This window comes from Quercus suber, unplaced genomic scaffold (assembly GCF_002906115.3).
Source record: "Quercus suber isolate HL8 unplaced genomic scaffold, Cork oak 2.0 scaffold_468, whole genome shotgun sequence".
Taxonomy (NCBI): domain Eukaryota; kingdom Viridiplantae; phylum Streptophyta; class Magnoliopsida; order Fagales; family Fagaceae; genus Quercus; species Quercus suber.
In genome coordinates this window covers 329,948-353,140 of record NW_027069919.1, presented here as the reverse complement: position 1 = coordinate 353,140, position 23,193 = coordinate 329,948, and the positions used below count along the sequence as shown (strand labels likewise).

Sequence of the window (23,193 nt, the reverse complement as noted above, 5' to 3'; positions counted from 1 at the left end):
GACTCTAGGTTGCAATTTGTCAAATTGATGTTTCCATTTCGTGTAAAGATTTTTTTTTTTTTTTTGATGAGCTTTGTGTAAAGATATTATTTTATGAGTGGAGCAGTATATAGAATATCATGCCATTTAAAATTAGCATATACTATTAAATTCAAAAGCTAAAATTTTAGCTGCAAAATAGAACTATTTTAAATGGAAACAATTACCTTCCTTACAGTGGAGGGTGTAAAAATAGACGGCTTTTATAGGAAATCCTTTTAGAATTTAAATTAAGATATATTTTTGTACGGCCCCCGCGTCATATCCTACATTGGGCCTTGGGCCCTGGCCTGGGTATATGGCCCATAAGGCCAATCCCTTTATACCCGGCAGCCCACCCCCGGGCCACGCGTACGGCAAGCCCGAGCCTTGCTTCTTCATCGTTTTTCGGCTACACCTTTCCATGGAGTAGATATTTGACTCACGGGAAGACCTGCACTGTACCTACCCGGCCTCGCCCCGGAGAGCCGCCGCTCCCGAGGACTATCGTGGAGGCAGGAACCAAGTTCCAACGCCACCCTCAAAATTTCCCACATTAAACTGAAATTGAGTAAAGAGAGAGAGAGAGAGAGAGAGAACAAATAGCAACTAAGCTAAGTCTCTAACTGAATCAAATGGGCCACAAAGGCCCAAAAACATCCTTCCAGCCGCGCTTAATGCTTCAACTTTTGCTATTTTTACTTTTGCGATTACATATCTTAATTAATAATTATATAAAGAGTTTCCTTATATATTTCAAATTCAAATCCTCACATAGCGGCGAAAAATAAAAAAACATGAACCCAATGACCATTTTTTCTTCACAACTTCTCTACTCTTCTCACAGCCCAAAAATTGAGAGAGCTTTTCTTCTTATCCTATTCAAAATGGCCTCTTCTGGTATTCCTTCACTTCCTTTTCTCTCTATTAATTTTCACTTTCTCTCTGTACCTTTTTTTTGTTTTACATATATTTTTGAAAATTTTGGAGTTTAATATTGTTGATTATTGTTCTATATAGAACTTGAAGTGAAGCCAATCATAGTCATTGACGATGATAATATTCCACAATTCTCAGGAATCACCGATTCCAATTCTCCTCTCGGTAATATATATATATATATATATATATTTTTTTTTTCCTCCTGTATCTTGCACGCCATATGTATGTATAAATTTCTATTTGAGTGTATGAGTGAAAGTATCATTGTTGTCTTTGCAGAGAAAGAGAAACCAACGAAGGTTAAAATCGAACGCAGGCAGTGTCTATGTAAAGTTAGAGATAATGCTAGTGATGATGAAAGAGTGGTGGTTGATGAGCCAAATTTTGTTGATATTGCTGATTTTGATTCGCCGTTGAAGGTTAAAATCGAAGGCAGGCGGCGTCTATCTATTGTTTCAACTCAAGATAATGATAGTGATGATAGAAGAGTGTTGCTTGATGAGTCAAATATTGTTGATATTGCTGATTTTGATTTGCCATCGAAGGTTAAAATCGAAGGCAGGCGGAGTCTATCTACTGGTTCAACTCAAGAAAATAATAGTGATGTTAAAAGATTGGTGCTTGATAAGCCAAATTTTGTTGATATTGCTGAATTTGATTCACCATTGAAGGTTAAAATTGAAGGTAGGCGGAGTCTATCTATTGTTTCAACTCGAGATAATGATAGTGATGATAGAAGAATGGTGCTTGATGAGCCAAATTTTGTTGATATTGCTGAATTTGATTCGCCATCGAAGGTTAAAACCGAAGGCAGGCAGAGTCTATCTATTGTTTCAACTCGAGATAATGATAAGCCAAATTTTGTTGATATTGCTGAATTTGATTTGCCATTGAAGGTTAAAACCGAAGGCAAGCAGAGTCTATCTATTGTTTCAACTCAAGATAATGATAGTTATGATAGGAGAATGGTGCTTGATGAGCCAAATTTTGTTGATATTGCTGAATTTGATTTGCCATTGAAGGTTAAAATTGAAGGCAGGCAGAGTCTATCTATTGTTTCAACTCAAGATAATGATAGTGATGATAGAAGAATGGTGCTTGATGAGCCAAATTTTGTTGATATTGCTGAATTTGATTCGCCATTGAAGGTTAAAACCGAAGGCAGGCAGAGTCTATCTATTGCTTCAACTCGGGATAATGATAGAAGAATGGTGCTTGATGAGCCAAATTTTGTTGATATTGCTGAATTTGATTTGCCATTGAAGGTTAAAACCGAAGGCAGGCGGAGTCTATCTATTGTTTCAACTCGAGATAATGATAGTAATGATAGAAGAATGGTGCTTGATGAGCCAAATTTTTTTGATATTGCTGAATTTGATTCGCCATTGAAGGTTAAAACAGAAGGCAGGCGGAGTCTATCTATTGTTTCAACTCAAGATAATGATAGTAATGATAGAAGAATGGTGCTTGATGAGCCAAATTTTGTTGATATTGCTGAATTTGATTCGCCATTGATGGTTAAAACCGAAGGTGGGCAGAGTCTATCTATTGTTTCAACTCGAGATAATGATAGTAATGATAGAAAAATGGTGCTTGATGAGCCAAATTTTGTTGATATTGTTGAATTTGATTTGCCATTGAAGGTTAAAACCGAAGGCAGGCGGAGTCTATCTATTGTTTCAACTCGAGATAATGATAGTAATGATAGAAGAATGGTGCTTGATGAGCCAAATTTTTTTGATATTGCTGAATTTGATTCGCCATTGAAGGTTAAAACAGAAGGCAGGCGGAGTCTATCTATTGTTTCAACTCGAGATAATGATAGTAATGATAGAAGAATGGTGCTTGATGAGCCAAATTTTGTTGATATTGCTGAATTTGATTCGCCATTGATGGTTAAAACCGAAGGTAGGCAGAGTCTATCTATTGTTTCAACTCGAGATAATGATAGTAATGATAGAAGAATGGTGCTTGATGAGCCAAATTTTGTTGATATTGCTGAATTTGATTTGCCATTGAAGGTTAAAACTGAAGGCAGGCAGAGTCTATCTATTGTTTCAACCCAAGATGATGATAGTGATGACAGAAGAATGGTGCTTGATGAGCCAAATTTTGTTGATATTGCTGAATTTGATTCGCCATTGAAGGTTAAAACCGAAGGCAGGCGACGTCTATTTATTGTTTCAACTCGAGATGATGATAGTGATGACAGAAGAGTGGTGCTTGATGAGCCAAATTTTGTTGACATTGCTGAATTTGATTCACCATTGAAGGTTAAAATCGATGGCAGGCGGCGTCTATCTATTGTTTCAACTCAAGATAACGATAGTGATGATAGAAGAGCGGTGCTTGATGAGCCGAATTTTGTTGATATTGCTGAATTTGATTCGCCATTGAAGGTTAAAATTGAAGGTAGGCGGAGTCTATCTATTGTTTCAACTCGAAATAATGATAGTGATGATAGAAGAATGGTGCTTGATGAGCCAAATTTTGTTGATATTGCTGATTTTGATTCGCCACAGCCCAAACATGTTGTTAAGGGTGGTCGTGAGAATGGTGGTGGGAATGAGAATAAGGATGTCCTCAATGACTTGTTATTGTTTTATTGGATTGTCTTTTTGAATGTCTTTGTAGAGAAAGAGAAGCCAATGAAGGTTAAGATTGAAGGCAGGCAGTGTCTATCTAAAATTTCAACTCAAGACAATGATAGTGCTGATAATAAACCAGTGCTTGGTGAGCCAAATTTTGTTCATATTGCTGATTTTGATTTGCCACCGCCCAAAAATGTTATTGAGGGTGGTTGTGAGAATGGGGTTGGGAATGAGATTAAGGATATTCTCAATGTCTTATTATTGTTTTATTGGAGTATTTTTTTGAAAGTCTTTGTAGAGAAAGAGAAGCCAACGAAGGTTAAAATCGAAGGCAGGCAGCGTCTATGTGAAGTTTTAACTCTTGATAATGATAGTGATGATAAAAGAGTGGTGCTTGATGAGCCAGATTTTGTTGATGTTGCTGATTTAGATTTTCCCCCGCCCAAAAATGTTGTTGAGAGTGGTGGTGAGAATGAGATTAAGGATATTCTCAATGACTTAAGTGGTACGTGCGATTTTTTGCCCATTGAGAAGAAGCGTGCTCCGAAGAGGATTGGCCCAAGTGAGGATTGTGTGAAATTGGTGAAAAATAGAAAAATGAGTGAAGTGGAGAAAGCTGATTTGCCTGAATATCCAAGTGTGGGGTCTTTGTTTCTTCCCTCTGACATGTTGGATTCCCCCTTGGATGTGATTAAGACGCTCGAGAATGTTGTAGAAGAGCAGGAGGAAAAAAGTGATTTGTGGAATGTTTCTACAGGCAATGGTGTACATAAAGTGAATAACATTGACGAAAGGCTAAATAGAAATGAACCCAAAATTTTATTTTCTAAGGGACTGCCTTTTATGTCTGAAGTCAAAGAAGAGGAGGTTAATTATTTGCATATTGACTCAGAGGATGATGATGATGAGAATGATTGTGTTGCTTTGGGTGGCAAGAGAATGATTAAGGAGGTGGAGAGGAAAGGGAGTAAGTCCAAAGACGAGTATGATGATTCTGATGGAGTTAATGTATTGGATGATTTTGTTGTAGAGAATGACAATTCTATTACTATGAATTCCCCAAATTCTACTTACAAATTTCCTTATAAGATTGCCAAAATGTTGTATCCGAATCAGTGTGATGGGTTAAAGTTGCCTGAATATTTCCTTATAAGATTGCCAAAATGTTGTATCCGAATCAGTGTGATGGGTTAAAGTTGCCTGAATATATGAGTGCAGGGTCTTCGTTTCCACCTGCATTTGACACATTGGAATCCTCATTTGACTTGATTAAGAGGGCTGAAGGTAGGGTTGAGAATATTGTAAAAGAACAGGAGAAGAAGAGTGACTTGTGCAATATTTTTGAAGATAATAAGGTGCATGGAGTGAAGAACAATAGTGAAAGACTAAATAGAAATGAACCCAAAAAGGAGGGTGAGAACTTAATCTATAAGAGATTGCCTTTTGCATTTGAAGTTGAAAAGGAGGACAATACTTATTTTCATATTGACTCGGAGGATGATGAGGATGAGGATGATTGTTTTGTTTTGACTGGCAAGAGAATGGTTGAGGTCGAGAGACAAGAGACTAAGTCCAAAGACGAGTGTGCTGATTCAGATGGCGTTGATATGTTGGATGACAATTTTGTTGTAGAGAATGATGGTTATATTACTTTGAATGGCCCAAAATCTACTTATAAGTTGCCTGGTAAAATTGCCAATATGCAGTATCATCATCAGTGTGATGGGTTAAGGATGCCTGAATATGTGAGTGCAGGGTCTTCATTTCCGCCTACATCTGATGTGTTGGATTCCTCATCAGACATGATTAAGAACATTGGGGGTAGGGTTAGGAATGTTGTAGAAAAGCAGAAGGGGAAGAGTGATTTGTTGGATGTTTCTAAAGGTAATAGGGTATATGGAGTGAACAACACTAGTGAAAGGCTAAATAGAAATGAACCTAAAACGGTGAGTAAGAAATTAATGTCTAAGGGACTGCCTTTTGTGTTTGAAGTTACAGAAGAGGAAGTTACTCATTTGCATATTGACTCGGCGGATGATGAGGATGAGGATGATTGTGTTGTTTTGAGTGGCAAGAGAATGGTTAAGGAGATCAAGAAACAAGAGACTAAGTCCAAAGATGAGTGTGCTGATTCAGATGGTGTTGATGTGTTGGATGATTATACAAATGGTTTTGTTGAAGAGAGTGACGGTGATATTACTTTGAATGGCCCAAAATCTACTTACAAGTTGTCTGGTAAAATTGCCAAAATGCAGTATCCTCATCATTGTGATGGGTTAAGGATGCGTGAATATGTGAGTGCAGGGTCTTCATTTCTGCCTACATCTGACATGTTGGATTCCTCATTAAACATGATTAAGAAAGTTGGGGGTAGGGTTAGGAATGTTGTAGAAAAGCAGAAGGGGAAGAGTGATTTGTTGAATGTTTTTGAAGTTAATCGGATACTTGGAGTGAAGAACGAGGGTGAAAGGCTAAAAATAAATGAACCCATGAAGGTGGATGAGAAATTAATATCTAAGGGACAGCCTTTTGTGTCTAAAGTTAAGGAAGAGGAGGTTAATTATTTGCATATTGACTCCAAGGGTGATAAGTTTGTAGGTAGGGTACATGGGACAAAGAAACACGGTGAAGAATATAAGCCTCAACCTGAAAGGGTGGATAAGAAGTTAGTGCCTATTGAACAATCTCTTGTGTCTAAAGTTGAAGAGAGAATGGATGATGATGAAGACGATGCTTGTGTTATTTTAAGTGGCAAGAGAACTGTTAAAGATGTAAAGAGGGAAGGGAGTAAATGCAAAGAGGAGTATGATGATTTGGATGGTGTTGATGTGTTGGATGATTACACAGATGATTCTGTTGCAGAGAATGACTGTTCTATAACTTTGGATGGCCCAAAATCTACTTACAAGTTGCCTGGTAAGATTGCCAAAATGCTGTACCCACATCAGTGTGATGGGTTAAGATGGCTCTGGTCTTTGCATTGTCAGGGTAAGGGTGGAATCTTAGGGGATGACATGGGTCTGGGCAAGACAATGCAGGTAAAAAAATGGATATATTATATTAGGTAATTTTTTGATATATATATTATTTATAATTTGTTGATAGTTGTTTGTATCTGATTGCAGATTTGTGGCTTCTTAGCTGGATTATTTCATTCGCATTTGATTAATAGGGTATTGGTTGTGGCCCCAAAAACACTACTGCCCCATTGGATCAAAGAATTATCAGTTGTGGGGCTCTACGATAACATAAGAGAGTAGGGCTACTTGGCATGTTCCTTTGATAGAGATAAAAGATATATATTTGTTTGAATTATAATTGCCAATGTGTCCTTCCATGCAGATACTATGGGGCTTGTCCAAAAGCTCGACAGTATGAGCTCCAGTATATACTTCAGGTATTAGATATGCTGTTTTTGCTTATTTAATTTGGGTTTCCAACTTGGCATATGAAACCTTTCTGGAAAAATTAATAATAAGAATGCAACAAGGTTTATGCATTAGATTATATTTGAAGTTTGATGGAGGCTGAAAGAGTTAACACAAGTCTGGAATATGTTAACCTGATTCACTATCTTCCTAAGTTCGATTTTCATTAAATGCTGAACTTGGAAGTTCAAAATTTGTCATCCCTTCCATGTAATGGTTACTTTGCAATTTTGAGAGTTATGGTTTCTAGAGATGTGGTACCATGGGGTTCTGGTGTTCTTCTCCTGGTTTGCTAATTTTTTGTTGGATGATAACATTCTGTGATTGTTACTCGCAGGACAAAGGTGTTCTTCTCACAACTTATGATATTGTACGGAACAACTCAAAATCTTTACAGGGAGGCTATGACTTTGATGATAAGGGAAGTGAAGATAGTGTCACATGGGATTATATGATACTTGATGAGGTATTTTGTTAGATCCTTTCCCTGTAGTTTGACTTTTGAATGGATTGCCAAATTTTTAGAATGCACGATCACTTTACTCTAATGCATACTATGTTTTGTCCCCGCACCCCCAGCATACTCTCTGTACTCATGTAGTACATATTTATGTATGTGCTTTTATGTTTGTCTACTTTGATGGAAATATACATATTTGAGTATTTTATCTTTTTGACACAAAGTAAAATTCTTTTGTGAATATCTTATGTCATAGAATGTAATAAATGGGTATAGGAAGAGATTTGTGGAAGCTAGGTAGAAATAAATAATAAATTGGATGCCCGAAGAGGACTAAAGTCTCAATGGAAGTAAACAATCGTAAATATAAGAAACTCTTTATGCTCTGTTTCACATGTCTTGAGTTAAGCCAATCAGGGAGTCATTATGTTGCCAATGCAAGGGTATTTGATCATTCAGCAGTGCCTGTATAATTGAGATTCCATATACAATTAATATGTTATCAATTTCAAGAACAATTAATATTAGGAGTGATTTAACCTTTTAGCATTTCAGGTTGGGATATGAGATACTTCTTGCAAGCTGTTAACAACTAATTCTGAGTGATTTTTTTGGTATTTAAAAAGTTCAAGAAAAACTAGGGAGGTCAGCATTGGAGCTCAGTGATCTTTCTTTGAAAATAAATAACAGTGAAGGAACTTTTGTGACAGTATAGCTGGGGTTAACTTTCAGCTTTGTTGAATGTTTAGAAGGGCTGCACTCATGCCTCTAGGACTGCTGCATGGACTGAACATGAGGTGTATGAATGTCATTTTAAAGTTTCAAATTTGTAGGCTTATACATGGCAGATTGATGGAGAATATACCACTCAGATAAAAGTTCCTCCTGCCTTAACATTGCTCCTTTTCAAGTTGCAGATTGGTTCAGGGAGAGTATTTTTCTCACCGTACAGGATTGCAGAAGGGACCTGTCTTGGCCCGGTTCCATTGCCAATCCTATAATTCTTCATTATATTCAAAATTGGAATTCGCATGAAACTGTTCTCATATTGCCATTGTGCATAATAATATGTTTTACGTGACCTAACAATTTTTTTTTTTGTATTTTATGACTACTTCATTATTATTTGATCACCCCATTTACTACCAGGGGCATTTGATAAAGAATCCTAGTACACAAAGAGCCAAAAGTTTGCTTGAGATACCAAGTGCTCATCGTATTATCATTAGTGGCACACCATTGCAAAACAATCTGAAGGTAACTTACATGGAATTCATTATGTGATCATTTGTTCTTTTCTAAAATTATACTTCATTAGTTCAATGTTATGTTCATAGATTGGATTTGGATTTTAGTGTGTGATCCTTGTTTAGTTTTCTCTCTGCTTGTGTTTGAATTTTTTTTTTTCCTTGAATTAGGAGTTGTGGGCCTTGGTCAATTTCTGTTGTCCTGACCTGCTGGGTGACAATAAATGGTAATAATAGTCTTCTTTTTGTGGTCGTCTTGAGTTATGTATGTGCTTCTTGTTTCACTAAAAATTGGAGTTTCCCAGGTTTAAGGAAAAATTTGAGTGTGCCATTCTTCGTGGAAATGAAAAGGAGGCTTCTGATACAGAAAAGCATATTGGTTCTGAAGTTGCAAAGGTAATGATATTTTAGTATGGTTAGATTGTGGCTTGTGCTTTTTGAACCTTGGTTATGTTAGAAATGATTCTGGAGGTCTTTTTTTTGGGGGGGATAAGTACAATGATTTATTAAAAGAAAGGAAAGCTTGAAATGGTGAGCTTACAAACAGACATGGTCCATAAGATCAACTAGAAAACTATGAACCCCCCCACCCCACCACCCCCCCCCTCCCCCCCCCCTCCAAAATCACAGTGCAATGTTTAAACTTTAAACAAAGTTTTCAGGAAACTATTCTTAATATCCAGCATTGATTCTCTTCATTATGAAACTTGAAATGTCCTACGGTTTTGCTCTCTCCTATTGGTCCACATGATGCAATGAGGAGTCAATTGCCAAATAACCTAGTTTCAATGGCGCCAATCTTTTGGATCCCCCAAAAAAGGAAAAAGAAGCTGTTAGAATGTTCATTTTGCATTTTCACTTTATGGGTTTCAATAGTTTGATGTTGAACACCATATTTGTGTACATTGTATGTAGTATATTCCCATCTTTGCGGGTACGAATTGCAGTTTTACTGATGGTCAAAGCATCTTACATGCAAAAGGTTCTTAATTTTCTTATAACAATAATCTAAAAGGGGCTATGGCAAATAATAAATGCTGAAATATACTACTTATTGAATAATTTGCAAGTTATGGAAAAGCTCTTGTTCATGTCCCAAATTTTCCCTTATGGGAGCTTTGAAACATCTAGCCAAGAAGAATTATTCTTATTTGTTTTATGTATGCACGCATACTTTTAATCATTGTTGTCAATGTGTATTGTACAATCATATCGTGTACAAAAAGTTTTGTATTGTAAGAGCATATCGGAAGTGCTCATGAATCGTATAATACAATGATGCGTATCGTATAAATTATATCATATCGTACAATTACAGACAAGTGGCTTTAAAATGGGTTTTTTGTATAAATTTGTGCTTTTATTTGAATCCAATAAGTTGTTAGATTTGTTTAGTTGTTTTTAACACAAAATTATTAGATTACTTAATTGAGCCTAATAAAATAACATGTCCAGAATTTTTTTTTTTTTCCTCTTTCAACTACGAAATTTTTACGCACTTTGACACTTCACTCTCATATTTGCTAATTTCTTTTCTATACTATGAATAATGTATTAAATAACAATATAATTATTTTTTATTTTGGTCAGTTTTGTTACAAGTCTAAAAGCTAGAATGTCATGAAGAAATTTTTAAAAATTATTAAAATAAAAGAACAAAAAGGGATAATAAATGTTGATAATGATGGAGAAAATTTCAATCAAGAAATAAATATGCAAGATGATGAATATGATGACAACATTGACTTATATGGAGTTGATTAGGAAAGATGATAAATGTGATAAAAATAAAAAATTATTTTGGGTCATATGTCATGTATTATCACTTTTGAGTTTAATCAATTTGAATGTGTATGTTATAAACATATGTTAATTTGATTTATTTAGTTAGCTTGTTAAATGTTTCTCCAAAAAAAAGGTTAGATTCTTAAATATTATTACATAAGTGATGATTAATTAGTCATTAGTTGAATATATTCCAAATTTATAATGAATACGCCCTTTATATTTGTATGTTTATAATTTTTTATAAATTTTATTAGGTGTTTGTGTATCTTATAATACACAAAAAACGATACATAATACATAATACAGAAAAATAAAAAATTGATTCATGACACGATTCACGTTTTGACAACTATACCTATAATATATGATCTACAAATTCCAGATCCGTTGATACTGTTTATTTAAGGTTCTGGCTTAAACTATTATTTAATGCAGGTTGCAGACTTGCAATCTGCTCTGCTATCACAGCAGATGCAGAAATATGAAACCAGAAATTTAATAATTATGGCCATATCTATCTTTATATAGAAGTTATAATGTTTAAACCTTGAAATTTTTTAACGTTTTCAATTGTTGGCTTTACCTTGTTAATGATGTTTAGGTTTCTAGTGAGGTCCTAAAGTAATGCATAATAGTATAGCCAAGAAGTGTTAGTGATGAACTGCATGGATGGCTGTTTTACAGATCGGTATTCCAAAATCTGTTTAAAAGTGAGGGAAAGAAAAACTGTGTCAAGTCATCCCTTGTCTTTGATACTTGTTGTGTACTATATATTTTGCCCTGTATGCATCTGTTTTATGTCATAAGCTCTTTCACTTGCATCTTATTTTTTGTTGCTTTCTCACAGGTAGAGGTAGCTGTTAACTTTGTTTCCTTAAAAGCCAGACAAGGACATTAATAGTGTTCATAATTTTTTGACAGGAGCTCAGAGAAAATATTCAACCTTATTTTTTGCGTCGCTTAAAAAATGAGGTATTTGATGAAGAAGATTCCAAAACAATTGCCAAACTTTCTAAGAAGAATGAGGTCATTGTGTGGCTAAGATTAAACAGTTGCCAGGTTTGATCTGCTTTTTCTCAGTGTACTTTTCATTTCATCTCCCATTATGGTTTTATTTAAAATGTCATGTTCATTTCCTAGTTTGCACTTATTTGGTGTAGAGACAACTTTATGAAACTTTTTTGAAGAGCGAGCTGGTTCTTTCAGCCTTTGGTGGCTCACCGCTGGCTGCAATTACGGTATTGTTTGTGATCCTTGATCATGCTTCTGCTTCTTCTTTTTTCGGTTAAATTCTTGTTTAAAAAAAAAAAAAAAATTCAGTGTCTACTTATATGATTTATTTTTTCTTTTTTGATTGTAATCTAGTAGTGCCTTTGGAAGTTTACTAGATCATGCATCTGGAGATATTGTTGCGGACTTCTTTGCTAATTTTGTTCTATTTAAAATAGATCGAGAAGAACTACTTCTGGAGATTCGTTGTTCTCTAGTACAGTTGAAAAATGTGGGTTTATTTATGTTTAAAAGCTTTGGTTATGACATCCCCAAGGGTAGCAATAGAATTTTAACCTAATATTATTTTGTTTTCAAGTTCATCACAATTATTATGTCATTATATATATATTATTATGTCCTTATAAGATTGCCAAAATGTTGTATCCGAATCAGTGTGATGGGTTAAAGTTGCCTGAATATATGAGTGCAGGGTCTTCGTTTCCACCTGCATTTGACACATTGGAATCCTCATTTGACTTGATTAAGAGGGCTGAAGGTAGGGTTGAGAATATTGTAAAAGAACAGGAGAAGAAGAGTGACTTGTGCAATATTTTTGAAGATAATAAGGTGCATGGAGTGAAGAACAATAGTGAAAGACTAAATAGAAATGAACCCAAAAAGGAGGGTGAGAACTTAATCTATAAGAGATTGCCTTTTGCATTTGAAGTTGAAAAGGAGGACAATACTTATTTTCATATTGACTCGGAGGATGATGAGGATGAGGATGATTGTTTTGTTTTGACTGGCAAGAGAATGGTTGAGGTCGAGAGACAAGAGACTAAGTCCAAAGACGAGTGTGCTGATTCAGATGGCGTTGATATGTTGGATGACAATTTTGTTGTAGAGAATGATGGTTATATTACTTTGAATGGCCCAAAATCTACTTATAAGTTGCCTGGTAAAATTGCCAATATGCAGTATCATCATCAGTGTGATGGGTTAAGGATGCCTGAATATGTGAGTGCAGGGTCTTCATTTCCGCCTACATCTGATGTGTTGGATTCCTCATCAGACATGATTAAGAACATTGGGGGTAGGGTTAGGAATGTTGTAGAAAAGCAGAAGGGGAAGAGTGATTTGTTGGATGTTTCTAAAGGTAATAGGGTATATGGAGTGAACAACACTAGTGAAAGGCTAAATAGAAATGAACCTAAAACGGTGAGTAAGAAATTAATGTCTAAGGGACTGCCTTTTGTGTTTGAAGTTATATATATATCAGGAAATTAAAACCTAGTTTTTTTTTTTTTTTTTTCCCTGAAAGGATAACTATAAATATAATTTAATTTGAAACAGATTCTGAAGAAAATATGTGATGATCCACTTCTCTTGACAAAGAGAGCTGCTGCAGATGTCTTGGAAGGAATGGAATCAATGCTAAAACCAGAAGACGTTCATGTGGCTGAAAAATTGGCAATGCACATAGCTGATGTCGTTGATACAGATGACTTGGAAGAGAAGCATAACATTGTCTCGTGCAAAATATCTTTCATATTGTCTTTATTGGTGGGAAATGCTGCACATGGATTAATAGATTCCCAGATATTTAAGTTGATTGCTCAATATGATTTGTTCAATGATTTTTTACAGGATAACTTGATACAAGAAGGCCGTTGTGTTCTTATCTTTTCCCAAACTCGTAAGATGCTTAATCTTATCCAGGTTAGTCTTCACTTCGTTTCCTTTTCAATACTTGTCTTAAATATAGTGGATAGTATGGGGAAGGGGAACATAAAGTTTTTGTTTATTTAATTATTCCTGTGTAGTGGACAGTCTTAGGACACTCTTCTCAATCAAGGTTTGTCTTTTGAGTCAAGAATTTAATTAAGACTATCCACTATATTATATGAAGTTTGATGAGGGTCTATTAAGCGTTTAAGTGAGTAGTTGTTTGGCATTGCAGCAAAGTGAAATAAAGATAAATGTCTAGTTTATGTAGGGTTTTTTTTTTTTTTTGGGTACAGGGTTGTATATATCTGCCACATAATGCTTGTCATAATATGATGCAAGTTGACGTTCAACCCATCATGTGAATTCATCTAGGGGTACATAAGTCTCTCACTAATTGTCTACGATTAGAAGTTTAACCCCTGTCTGATTCATATCATGTGAAAAACAAGCTATTTTTTGTCACTATGCATATGTAGAAGTCGCAGTTTTTATTCTCATTGAGGCAAGTTGCTGCTTCTATTTTCTTTTAACTCCAAGACATTTATTTGGACACATTTGCACACTTTATCCATAAATGTTAGTGCAATATAGTTATTTGGCATAACATATGACTTTTTCCTTGTGTGGTATGAATAATTCCTTCACGGTTTCTATGCTAGAGCTAATCTAAAGCTAAATTCCACTAAGATATATATGCTTTATGTTTGGATAGTTTGTATAAGGTCCCCATATTAATAGCTAGAGAAACTCATTAGATGTTACATTTACATCCCTGGTTGTACACTAGCTGTAGAACCAACAATTTTTCTTGAATATCGTATAATTGGGAAAGGGACCCTCTCTATTTGAATTGGTTCCATTTCATGGTTGAGATTATATCCCTAGTTGTACCAACCTAAACATGTATAGACCGCCACATCATTTGAATTTTAAATGACATTGCAGTTTGTACATTATTAAATTCGGAATATAAAATTTTGACTGTGAAATGGATGTAATTTAGAGAGGGCTTGAAATGGAGAGGATCGTGTTTCCTATTATTAGGGGTAAGACTGCCTACCAATCACCTCTCCTAATCCCGCAAAAGTGGGAGTTTTGTGCACTAAGTATGACCTTTTATTTTATAGTGTGTATTTCTACTATAGTATACTTGGCACAAATATTAAGGAAACTACATTTACAGAATTTGAGGTTTATTAGAACTGCCACTTGAAGATGAAACTTCAAATCTTAAGATTTGAAGCTTGTGGTACACTGATTTAACATTATAAATATCTTCTTTATAATGCAGCAGAAAATTCAAGGAGAATTGTAGGAAACGAATAGAGCAGAAAAAAAGGGAAAAAAAAAAAAGGAGATAAAACTAGGAATCAGCACTTAGCGATGAAAATTTGGAATCAACATCTAGGGTTGCCTAGAATCTGCACCAAGCTATTGAAAGAATTCCAGCCTAAAGTTTATCAATCAAGTAAAGCATAACAATACTGAACCTTGGCGCTTTTAAATAAGATTCCTAAAGCAAATAAAATAAAATCCCTAATCTATTAGATAAACAGGTCAGCTGGCAGCGGGCTTCCATCATGCATCCATAGTCACTGGATGGGCCAACTTCCTGTGTTGACATCCATAAACACACGTGATTGGAGGCCTATCTAGTGTCTGCACCACCATGAAAATCAAATTTATTCTTGTTCACCTTGGATGCACGTTTTCACAGTGCTGAAATATAATCGATTGATTATTTTATCGACTTGGTTTTTGTTCTTCTAAGTCACCTTTTTTTTTTTTTTTTTTCCTTTTGTTCAAATGATCTCAATCAAAGTATGATGATTGAACAGATTTAGGGATTGGTTATGCTAGTGAGCTCTAATTCAAGTGGCACTTTCTCCCCTTGTAAGTTGTAAGAGCAAATTGGCATGTGAGGTCGTGGGTCAAGATCCACCTGCTGCATGTGTAACTTGCCAATAAAAATATGTATATGAAACATAAAATGATGAGTTAAGATGGCAATTTGATGTTTTGTTAAGCACCAAGTTTTCTTATTGACCTAGAGTTTGTTGTTATATCAGACTTTCCCGTAATTTGATTTATTAGTGATCTTTTGTTTTATAGAATTCAATAGTATCCAAAGGTTACGAGTTCTTGCGCATTGATGGTACCACAAAAGCTAGTGACAGAGTAAAGATTGTTAATGTAAGTGTTGTATATAATCAAAGTGGTTTGATTTTCTTTCAAAAAAAATATATATATAGTTTGTGATTCTCATGATCCTTTTATCTGTAGGATTTCCAAAAAGGTGTTGGAGCTTCCATATTTCTTTTGACATCTCGAGTTGGTGGTCTAGGCCTTACACTAACAAGAGCAGACCGTGTAATTGTAGTTGATCCTGCTTGGAACCCCAGGTGCTATTTCTAGTTTTTCTTTCTTTCTTTTTTTCTTTTTAATAAAAAATATGGACGACTTTGACCAACCCACCTTGTTAGTTAGGCAAAACACCATTTTGGATACTTATTTGTCTTTTCTGGTGGTCATTCACCAAAAGTTATTCCATTTTTTAGTGAACTAGTTGACTCTAAGAACTATACTTTTTCACTGCTTTCATTGGATACTTGCATAATACATTTTTACAACCTTCTCTCCCTCTCTCATAGGGTTCATCATACTTACCAGAAAAGGGGTCAACATCCTGTAACGTCTATTGTACTGTTTCTATTCTAGTTCTATTTACTTCATCTTTGCTTTATTTTTGTCCCATGAAATAGAAGGTGTTTGCTGGTCTGGTCATCAGATTTTGTTCTTTGTTAGGTTACCTATTATATAAAAATTCAATGTGTTCCTCCATAGTGACCAGCACATCCTTTTGGTTTGGCCAAATATGAATCTAATCTTAAAGAAGGGATGGGGGTATTAGCAGCTGTGGAAGTAACAGAGGTCAAGGAAGTTGTTGAGGAATCAGTTATGAGTTGTGTTGCTGAATATTTCTTGTCTTCCCTTTCACTTCTTTATCTGACTTAAGCTATGGAATTTAATAATATTTGTAAAAAAACCATTTATGTATAGCTGCTTTGTTAATTTACCTTTGCTCGGTAATCTCTTTCTTAAATTTTCAATTCCTCTGTTGTTTGTAGTGGTGTACAATTTATATGGTCTTTGAATTAGTATTCACATATGACTGCTTTCCTCCTTGCTTTCCATTTCTCTGTTTTTTCCCTTGGATTTTTGAGCTTCCCAGTTTGTTAAGAGTAATAACCTGTGGATCAAGGTTTGTTAAACTAAATTTTACACCTTTTTTTTTGCAGTACGGATAACCAAAGTGTTGATCGTGCTTATCGAATTGGGCAAACAAAGGATGTCATTGTATATAGATTAATGACGTGTGGAACTGTTGAAGAAAAGATATATAGGAAGCAGGTGAAGTATATTTCCCCTTTTTCTGTTCAGGGTATACAGAGGCAGTATTTGATTATGCCATGGGGCATGAAGTGTGCTGTTGGGACCTATTGTTTGCTAGAAGTTTTAATATCTTGCTGCAAATGGGGAAACATTGCCTTGCTGGGACCATGCTCTAAGACGTATAAAGCTGTTTAAAAGAAATGGTTAAGATATTTTAGGTTTCAAAATATTTAAAATAAAACTTCCATGGTTCACATTAAATAAAGATAATATGAGGTGGACATGTGCCTCTTTAAGGTTCGATATGTTTTAACTGGACCGTTTTTCTCTTTTTGTGTATGAAATGCATGCTTCTAGACTAATAGATACATGATCACCCTTCCTTGGTGTTTTTCGATTGTATGACAGGAGATCTTCTTCCTGGCATAACTATTTATTGGTTGAAAGTATGTTCCAACCATACTTTCTAAAATTTGAGGCATTAAATGTAACTGTGTTATTTTGAATAATTGAATGTGTCATTTAGATATTCAAAGGAGGATTGTTCAAAACTGCAACTGAGCACAAAGAACAAATTCGGTACTTTAACCAGCAGGTACGCACTTCCCAAAAAAAAAAAAAAAGTGTTGCTTTACTGCCTAGATTTCAAGAACGTTACTAATCTAAGGGTTTGATGTTCTTTTCTAAACTTGTGATAATTTTTTGTAGGATCTTCGGGATCTTTTTAGTCTCCCAGAACAGGGGTTTGATGTCTCTGTTACCCAGAAGCAGTTACACAAAGAGCATGATTGCCATCACATAATGTACTGATACTTAGTCTATGGCATTTAGATTTATTTTGTAAATCTGATCTTTTTTTTATATAATTTAATAATGCTTGACTTAGTGTGCAAAAGTGTGCTTCTGCACATGCTTTTGCATTCTATATCTTCAGTCCTAGAATATGATTCAAATTATATTTTGGGGTTTGTTATTAATCTGAAAACACTTGACTGAAAACACTTGACTGTAACAAACCCTGTAAAATTCTAACCTCATGTTTCTTTAGATGCTAGAAAACTCTCAAATTTATTTGAACTTTGACAAGGTATAAAGTTTCAGTCAACCTGATTGAGTTTTCTTGTTGCTGATGATCCTGAACAATGTCGTCTTTTTATTGATCTAGGCAGAGTTAAAGGAAGCAAAAGGAGGATGCCAAAGCTAAATTGTTTTCTTTGCTTAACATTTTTTTAGAAATTCTCCTTTTGTTGCTCTTTCTTGGATGCATGTGGAGGCAGGGATAATAATGATACTCTGAAGATAATTTTAGGTGTTTGTTTGTCATAACATTCTTCTATATGGCATTTTATATGTCTCGACTCTCGAACCCTCATATTATTAGCTTGAGGTACAAAGAAGTTGCATGAAAATTTCCTTATTGGTGATTGGTTTAACTTTTAATATTCTTTCATAAAACAAGTTATATGTCCAGTCTAAATATAATTATGCTTTGAGGAACAAACAAAATGGATAAAAATCTCCTTATAGGTGTTTGGATTCAGTGTACTTTTTGAGCAATTGTGTCTTAGCCATACCTAACCCTTTTTTTTTTCCATTCTAAGTAAATGACACTTACTTTCATTTTGACAGTTTCAATAATAAGAGCAAGTGTTATATAATAAATAGCTTGAAGTGGAGCACAAGTGACGTGCGTGCTCATATATACCTATCAAATTTTGATGGAGTTGAAGAAATCATCCACACAATGTTCCCTTTTCTTGAAAATAATGATGAAGTTGCAGGAGTTTCTCTTGAATCAAGGATTGAAATGTCTTAGGGTGAGAGAGAAAAGGTGGAAAGAAAGGTGACTTAGACTCCGTTTAGTTGGGAGGAGGGAAAATGTTTTAGCTTTCCATCATGTTTGTTTGGTATAGAAGATGGAAAAGTGCAAAGGATGGAAAATAAATACAAATTTCCTTTGTTTTGGTTGAGAAGATAGAAAAGATAGTTTATATGAATTTACAATTATGCCCCCTATACATAAGTGGTAGAGACTTCGAAGGAAATATTTAGGTCAAAAGCTTATTTTTTGTTTATGTTCAATTCTTGATTATGATCATGTAGTTTTATTATTATTATTATTATTATGGACTTCAATATTGGTAATTCCCTTTCTACAGTAGCATAGATGAAGATAGATTATAGAAGTCCATAAAGCTAAGGCTTTGTAGAAGCTTCTAGATATATGAATAGCAGTCTTGCTTAACATCTTTATATAATAATATTTATGCTGCAGAGGCAATATGAAACCTTTATTATGTTGTTTACATGCATTACATTTGCAGATTTTGTGCAGTTGTAATTCATGAAATTCATGAAATCCGCTTCTCTTCTATGTTAAGTCATTAATTATTCTCTTGTTTGTCATAGGGATGACTATTTGAAAGCTCATATAGAGTTCTTGCAAACTCAAGGTATAGCAGGAGTTAGTCACCACAGTTTACTCTTCTCCAAGACAGAACCTGTACAACTTGTAAAGGAAGAAGAGGAAGTGACAGCACCTGTACAAGTTGTAAAGGAAGAAGAGGAAGAGATTAGGTGATTACCTTTGGTTTGCCACTTTCTACTTTGGCTGCGTTCATTTTAATTTTAAATTTTTTGGTGTCCCCGTTTGGATCATTATGGGACAAAGGTATTTTACATAATATGTGAACCCTATCATTTCTTGGGGCTACATTTATGTTTATCTAAAAGATTTACAAATCCTTAATTGTGATGTTACCAGTTCTCTATATTGTAGTGTTTTTGCAATCCCTTTTTTTTGTCTTCCCATTTTTAGGTTTTCTGGTGGATACATGTGTAACCTAACAAGCTTTGGCAAACTATAGAGCTGGTTCAATTAGTTTTGAAGCAATCTTAAAATAAAGCTGATGAGCTCTGGCTTAAATGAGAACCCATTCCTCTTAAGAATGGGATAGAGCATATAGTCGTGGATACAGGACTTAATCTTGAAATAAAACTAGTTCAACTTTATTCTAGTTTTGGTTTGTAGAAATTATTTTGATTTGTATATCGTTTGTCTAAACCATTTATAACATAAATACAAATTTTGGAATAAAAAATGGAAAACTAAGAACTAGTTCTATATTTTAAAAAATTTAACAGACACACACTCGGTGAGTCTTGTACCCATGACCTCACCTTTCACTTTACTCTAACACTCCCCCTCAAGTCGGATATAAATCAAACATGTTGAAAGGCAATCATTGTAAGGAGGCACATGCTAATGACTTTGTGAGGATATCACTTTAGCATATATATTTATGTTATAAAAATATGTTGTGATTATAAAAATACTCTTATGCTAAAAAAATAACTAGAATTAACTGTGGCATTTTACCATGGAAGGATGTGCCATTTGAGTTCATTGGCATTCTGTTAAGTTATTCTCGGTTGACCCAGTTTATGGTTTGCCAAACACCCCATAAAACTTAAAAGCATGTTTCTATTTGTTTGATTGGTTCCAAAGGAAAGAAAAGAATTTAAAAATTGCCAAGAGAGCTCATTACAACTCAAATTGCAGGTATTTTAGCTGGTGTTTGTGCAGGAGAAGGTGTCTTTAGAAGTATATGAAGCGCTATGCTTATTTGGTTACCTGTTTGTGTGCAGCAAAAAAGGGACTACGTTTGTAGGATGTTTGCCATCAAGTTCTTCGCTTGAATGTATTGTTGATGGGTATGGTCTATAAGCATATATCATAGTAAGTTTTGTTGTTGAAGTTGCAAATATACTTGTTCTTGTAGTGAAAACTTGCCTTCTATTTTTATAGTGCTGCATATGATTTCAAGCCAAAGGATGTAAGCATGAACAAGAAACGCTGTTCCCTTGACAGTGGGAGTAATCTGACGAAATTTGAAATTGAAGAGAAAATCAATTGTCTATCTCAAAAGCTTGCAAATAAGGTACATTTTATCTTTCTCTTTCTAGCTAAGTAAATAATCATGATCTTGGTGAAACCATGCCAATGTTGGTGAAAGTGCAGGGCACACTTAAGCATAAAGGCTTCCTAGAACTTAAGCACAAAATGCTAGTATGTGCCTAATTGAAGTGAAGGGCACATTTTAAAAATAATAATGTAATAAATTTGAAAATTATCTTGGGCTTGAAAAAATAAACATAACCATAATATTTGATAGCCATGATTAAAATAAAAGGCATGAACTACATGGTTGAATAAAAATATACCCTAAAAGCATAGGTCAAAAAGCACTAGAATGTTAAGTAATAATTTCTATGCCTAACAAAAGCAATGCAATGCAATTCTAAAGTATCTAATCATCATCCTCATTCAATATATCACTGCCCTCACAAGTTTTGTGACCCTTATAATCTTCTTTTACTTTTTCTAAATTAGTAGTCTCTCTCTCAATGGGGAAAAAGGGAAGATCAATGGGTGTGGGTGGGTTGTGGGTTTTAGGATCAAGCAAAGGAGAGTGTGTGTGAATCAAGGAGAAATAATAAAGAAGAGAGAGAGAGAGGGAAATATATCTGGTATAAAGGTAAAGTTTGTCTGGCTTGAGTCTCCTTTGGTGAGAATGAGTATGGTCCTGAATGGACTTCTGCATCTAGAATTTGTAACTGGATGGAGGGCTGGGCTTAGATGTATGATATCATACCAGAAAATTGACCTTTGTATAACATTAAGATTTGACAGTTGCATATTTGCATTATACGTTTGTTTTTTTTTTTTTTTTGAAAGAAAAGTAAAAAAAGGACTCACTTTAGATTAAGAAAAAGAGAGAAAGAGAGAGAGATAGAGTTGATTTCACATGTGCCTGAGATTTTTTTCTATCTTATTCTTTTGTTATGTTTAGAATTGATTTTTTTTGGAATATTTGGGTTAATCTTCATATTTATATTGACATTGTATTCATGGGTTTGGTTTTTAGGTTGAAATTTCTACTAATTATTTTTTTATATTGTACATGGTAGATAAAACATCTCTATTTTTTTGGAGAAAAATCAAAACTACAACTTGTGTCTTCTAGCATAAGGAATGATAAATTTTTATTTGGTATGTCATATATAAATTTGTTGAATTTGGTTAGATTTTGAAGTAGAATTTGAGGATTCTATAAATTTTGAAGTTTTAAATCTTAGAGTTTTTGGTATTTATGTCTCAATAGGTTGATCTTAATTCTTTACCTTAAATGCTTTTTATTTAGGTTCATGTGATTTTTTGTTTTCTTATAAAAACTATGATTTTTGGTTGATTAATTATTTTTTTGGATTAATTTCAATTAATTATTTGTTTGGATTCAACATAAAAGATAATGGAATTAAGTATTATAATTTTGATATTGTTCCATATTTTGAAATGTTTATATTGTTATTACTACGAGAAAATCATATTGCTACTCAAATTTGAAACTTGGCATGTTTTTCTCATATCATGGTCTTTGTTCATATATATTTGTAACTTATATTAGTTTTGAGTGTGTGTATGTATAACTATTGAGAGTTTTGCTTTATTAATTTAAGAATTGTAAATTACTTTGTAGGTTTCAGCAACAGTGCACTTGCAACTCAATAACGTTCAATGTTAAACAACACTTTTAAACTATGGAAAAGTATAGAAGTTAAATATTTCTTCATTTAAAAAAAAAAAAAAATACTAACTAGCAAAATGTCTATTTAGATATCGTTTGGATTGGTGTTTCACGTTTGTGTTTTGTTCTTTTTTTTTTTTTTTGGACCAGCGCCTCTTGTACTATTCATAGGACATGAACAGTGCATTAAGGCAAATGAACAGTGTTTTGTGAGTGTAAACAATAACCGAAAATTATTTTTTTATTGTTTTCAGTTTTCAGCAAAATAAGCAGTATCCAAACGCACCCTTACTCATTGTTGGATTTTTTTCTAGCGTCAATAGTTTTTCTGTATATCACATAGGTTAGCGACCAGTTAGATGAATTATGGAAGAATTTGGGTCTTTGTGTACACGTTATACAAGCTTGCTTATCCTTGAAGTTGATATAGAATTTGGGAACAAGAGGACGACTATAGAATTATAATTGTGTAACTTGTAACCAGCTAATAAAAGTTACATACCCTACCACCCTTTTCAAGCTAGATCCCATAAACGGCAAGTGAACAAAAAAGAAAAAAGAAAAAAGAAGAAGATCTCAGTATCTCACAGCCATGTACAGGTTATTACTTCTACAATACATTAGAAGATTCAGAAACCATTTAAAATCTTGGTCACACGTCAATTATGGTCCATATTTCCAACAATCACAACCAAAAATGAAAGTCCCATATGGCCAAATCTAGGTGTAGCATGACAGAAATTTTAACCGTTAATAAAATCGCCATATGGGCTCTAAAACACAAACTGGCTTGATTCA

General features: G+C 34.3%; 1 protein-coding gene across 1 annotated transcript; it reads left to right on the top strand.

Moving 5' to 3' along the window:
• Nucleotides 1-799: 799 nt before the first annotated feature.
• On the top strand, nucleotides 800-21,472 carry LOC112016742 (uncharacterized). The gene is given in 22 exon segments (XM_065762673.1): nucleotides 800-918; nucleotides 1,039-1,122; nucleotides 1,240-4,692; nucleotides 4,695-6,589; nucleotides 6,677-6,807; nucleotides 6,894-6,948; nucleotides 7,317-7,445; nucleotides 8,589-8,696; nucleotides 8,858-8,913; nucleotides 8,992-9,082; nucleotides 11,396-11,533; nucleotides 11,635-11,712; nucleotides 13,040-13,249; nucleotides 13,334-13,405; nucleotides 15,527-15,607; nucleotides 15,698-15,816; nucleotides 16,714-16,825; nucleotides 17,334-17,402; nucleotides 17,516-17,610; nucleotides 19,217-19,384; nucleotides 20,456-20,521; nucleotides 20,616-21,472. Coding segments are annotated over 22 exon segments (7,389 nt in total). The 5' UTR covers nucleotides 800-905; the 3' UTR covers nucleotides 20,782-21,472.
• The last annotated feature ends 1,721 nt before the right edge of the window (nucleotides 21,473-23,193 follow it).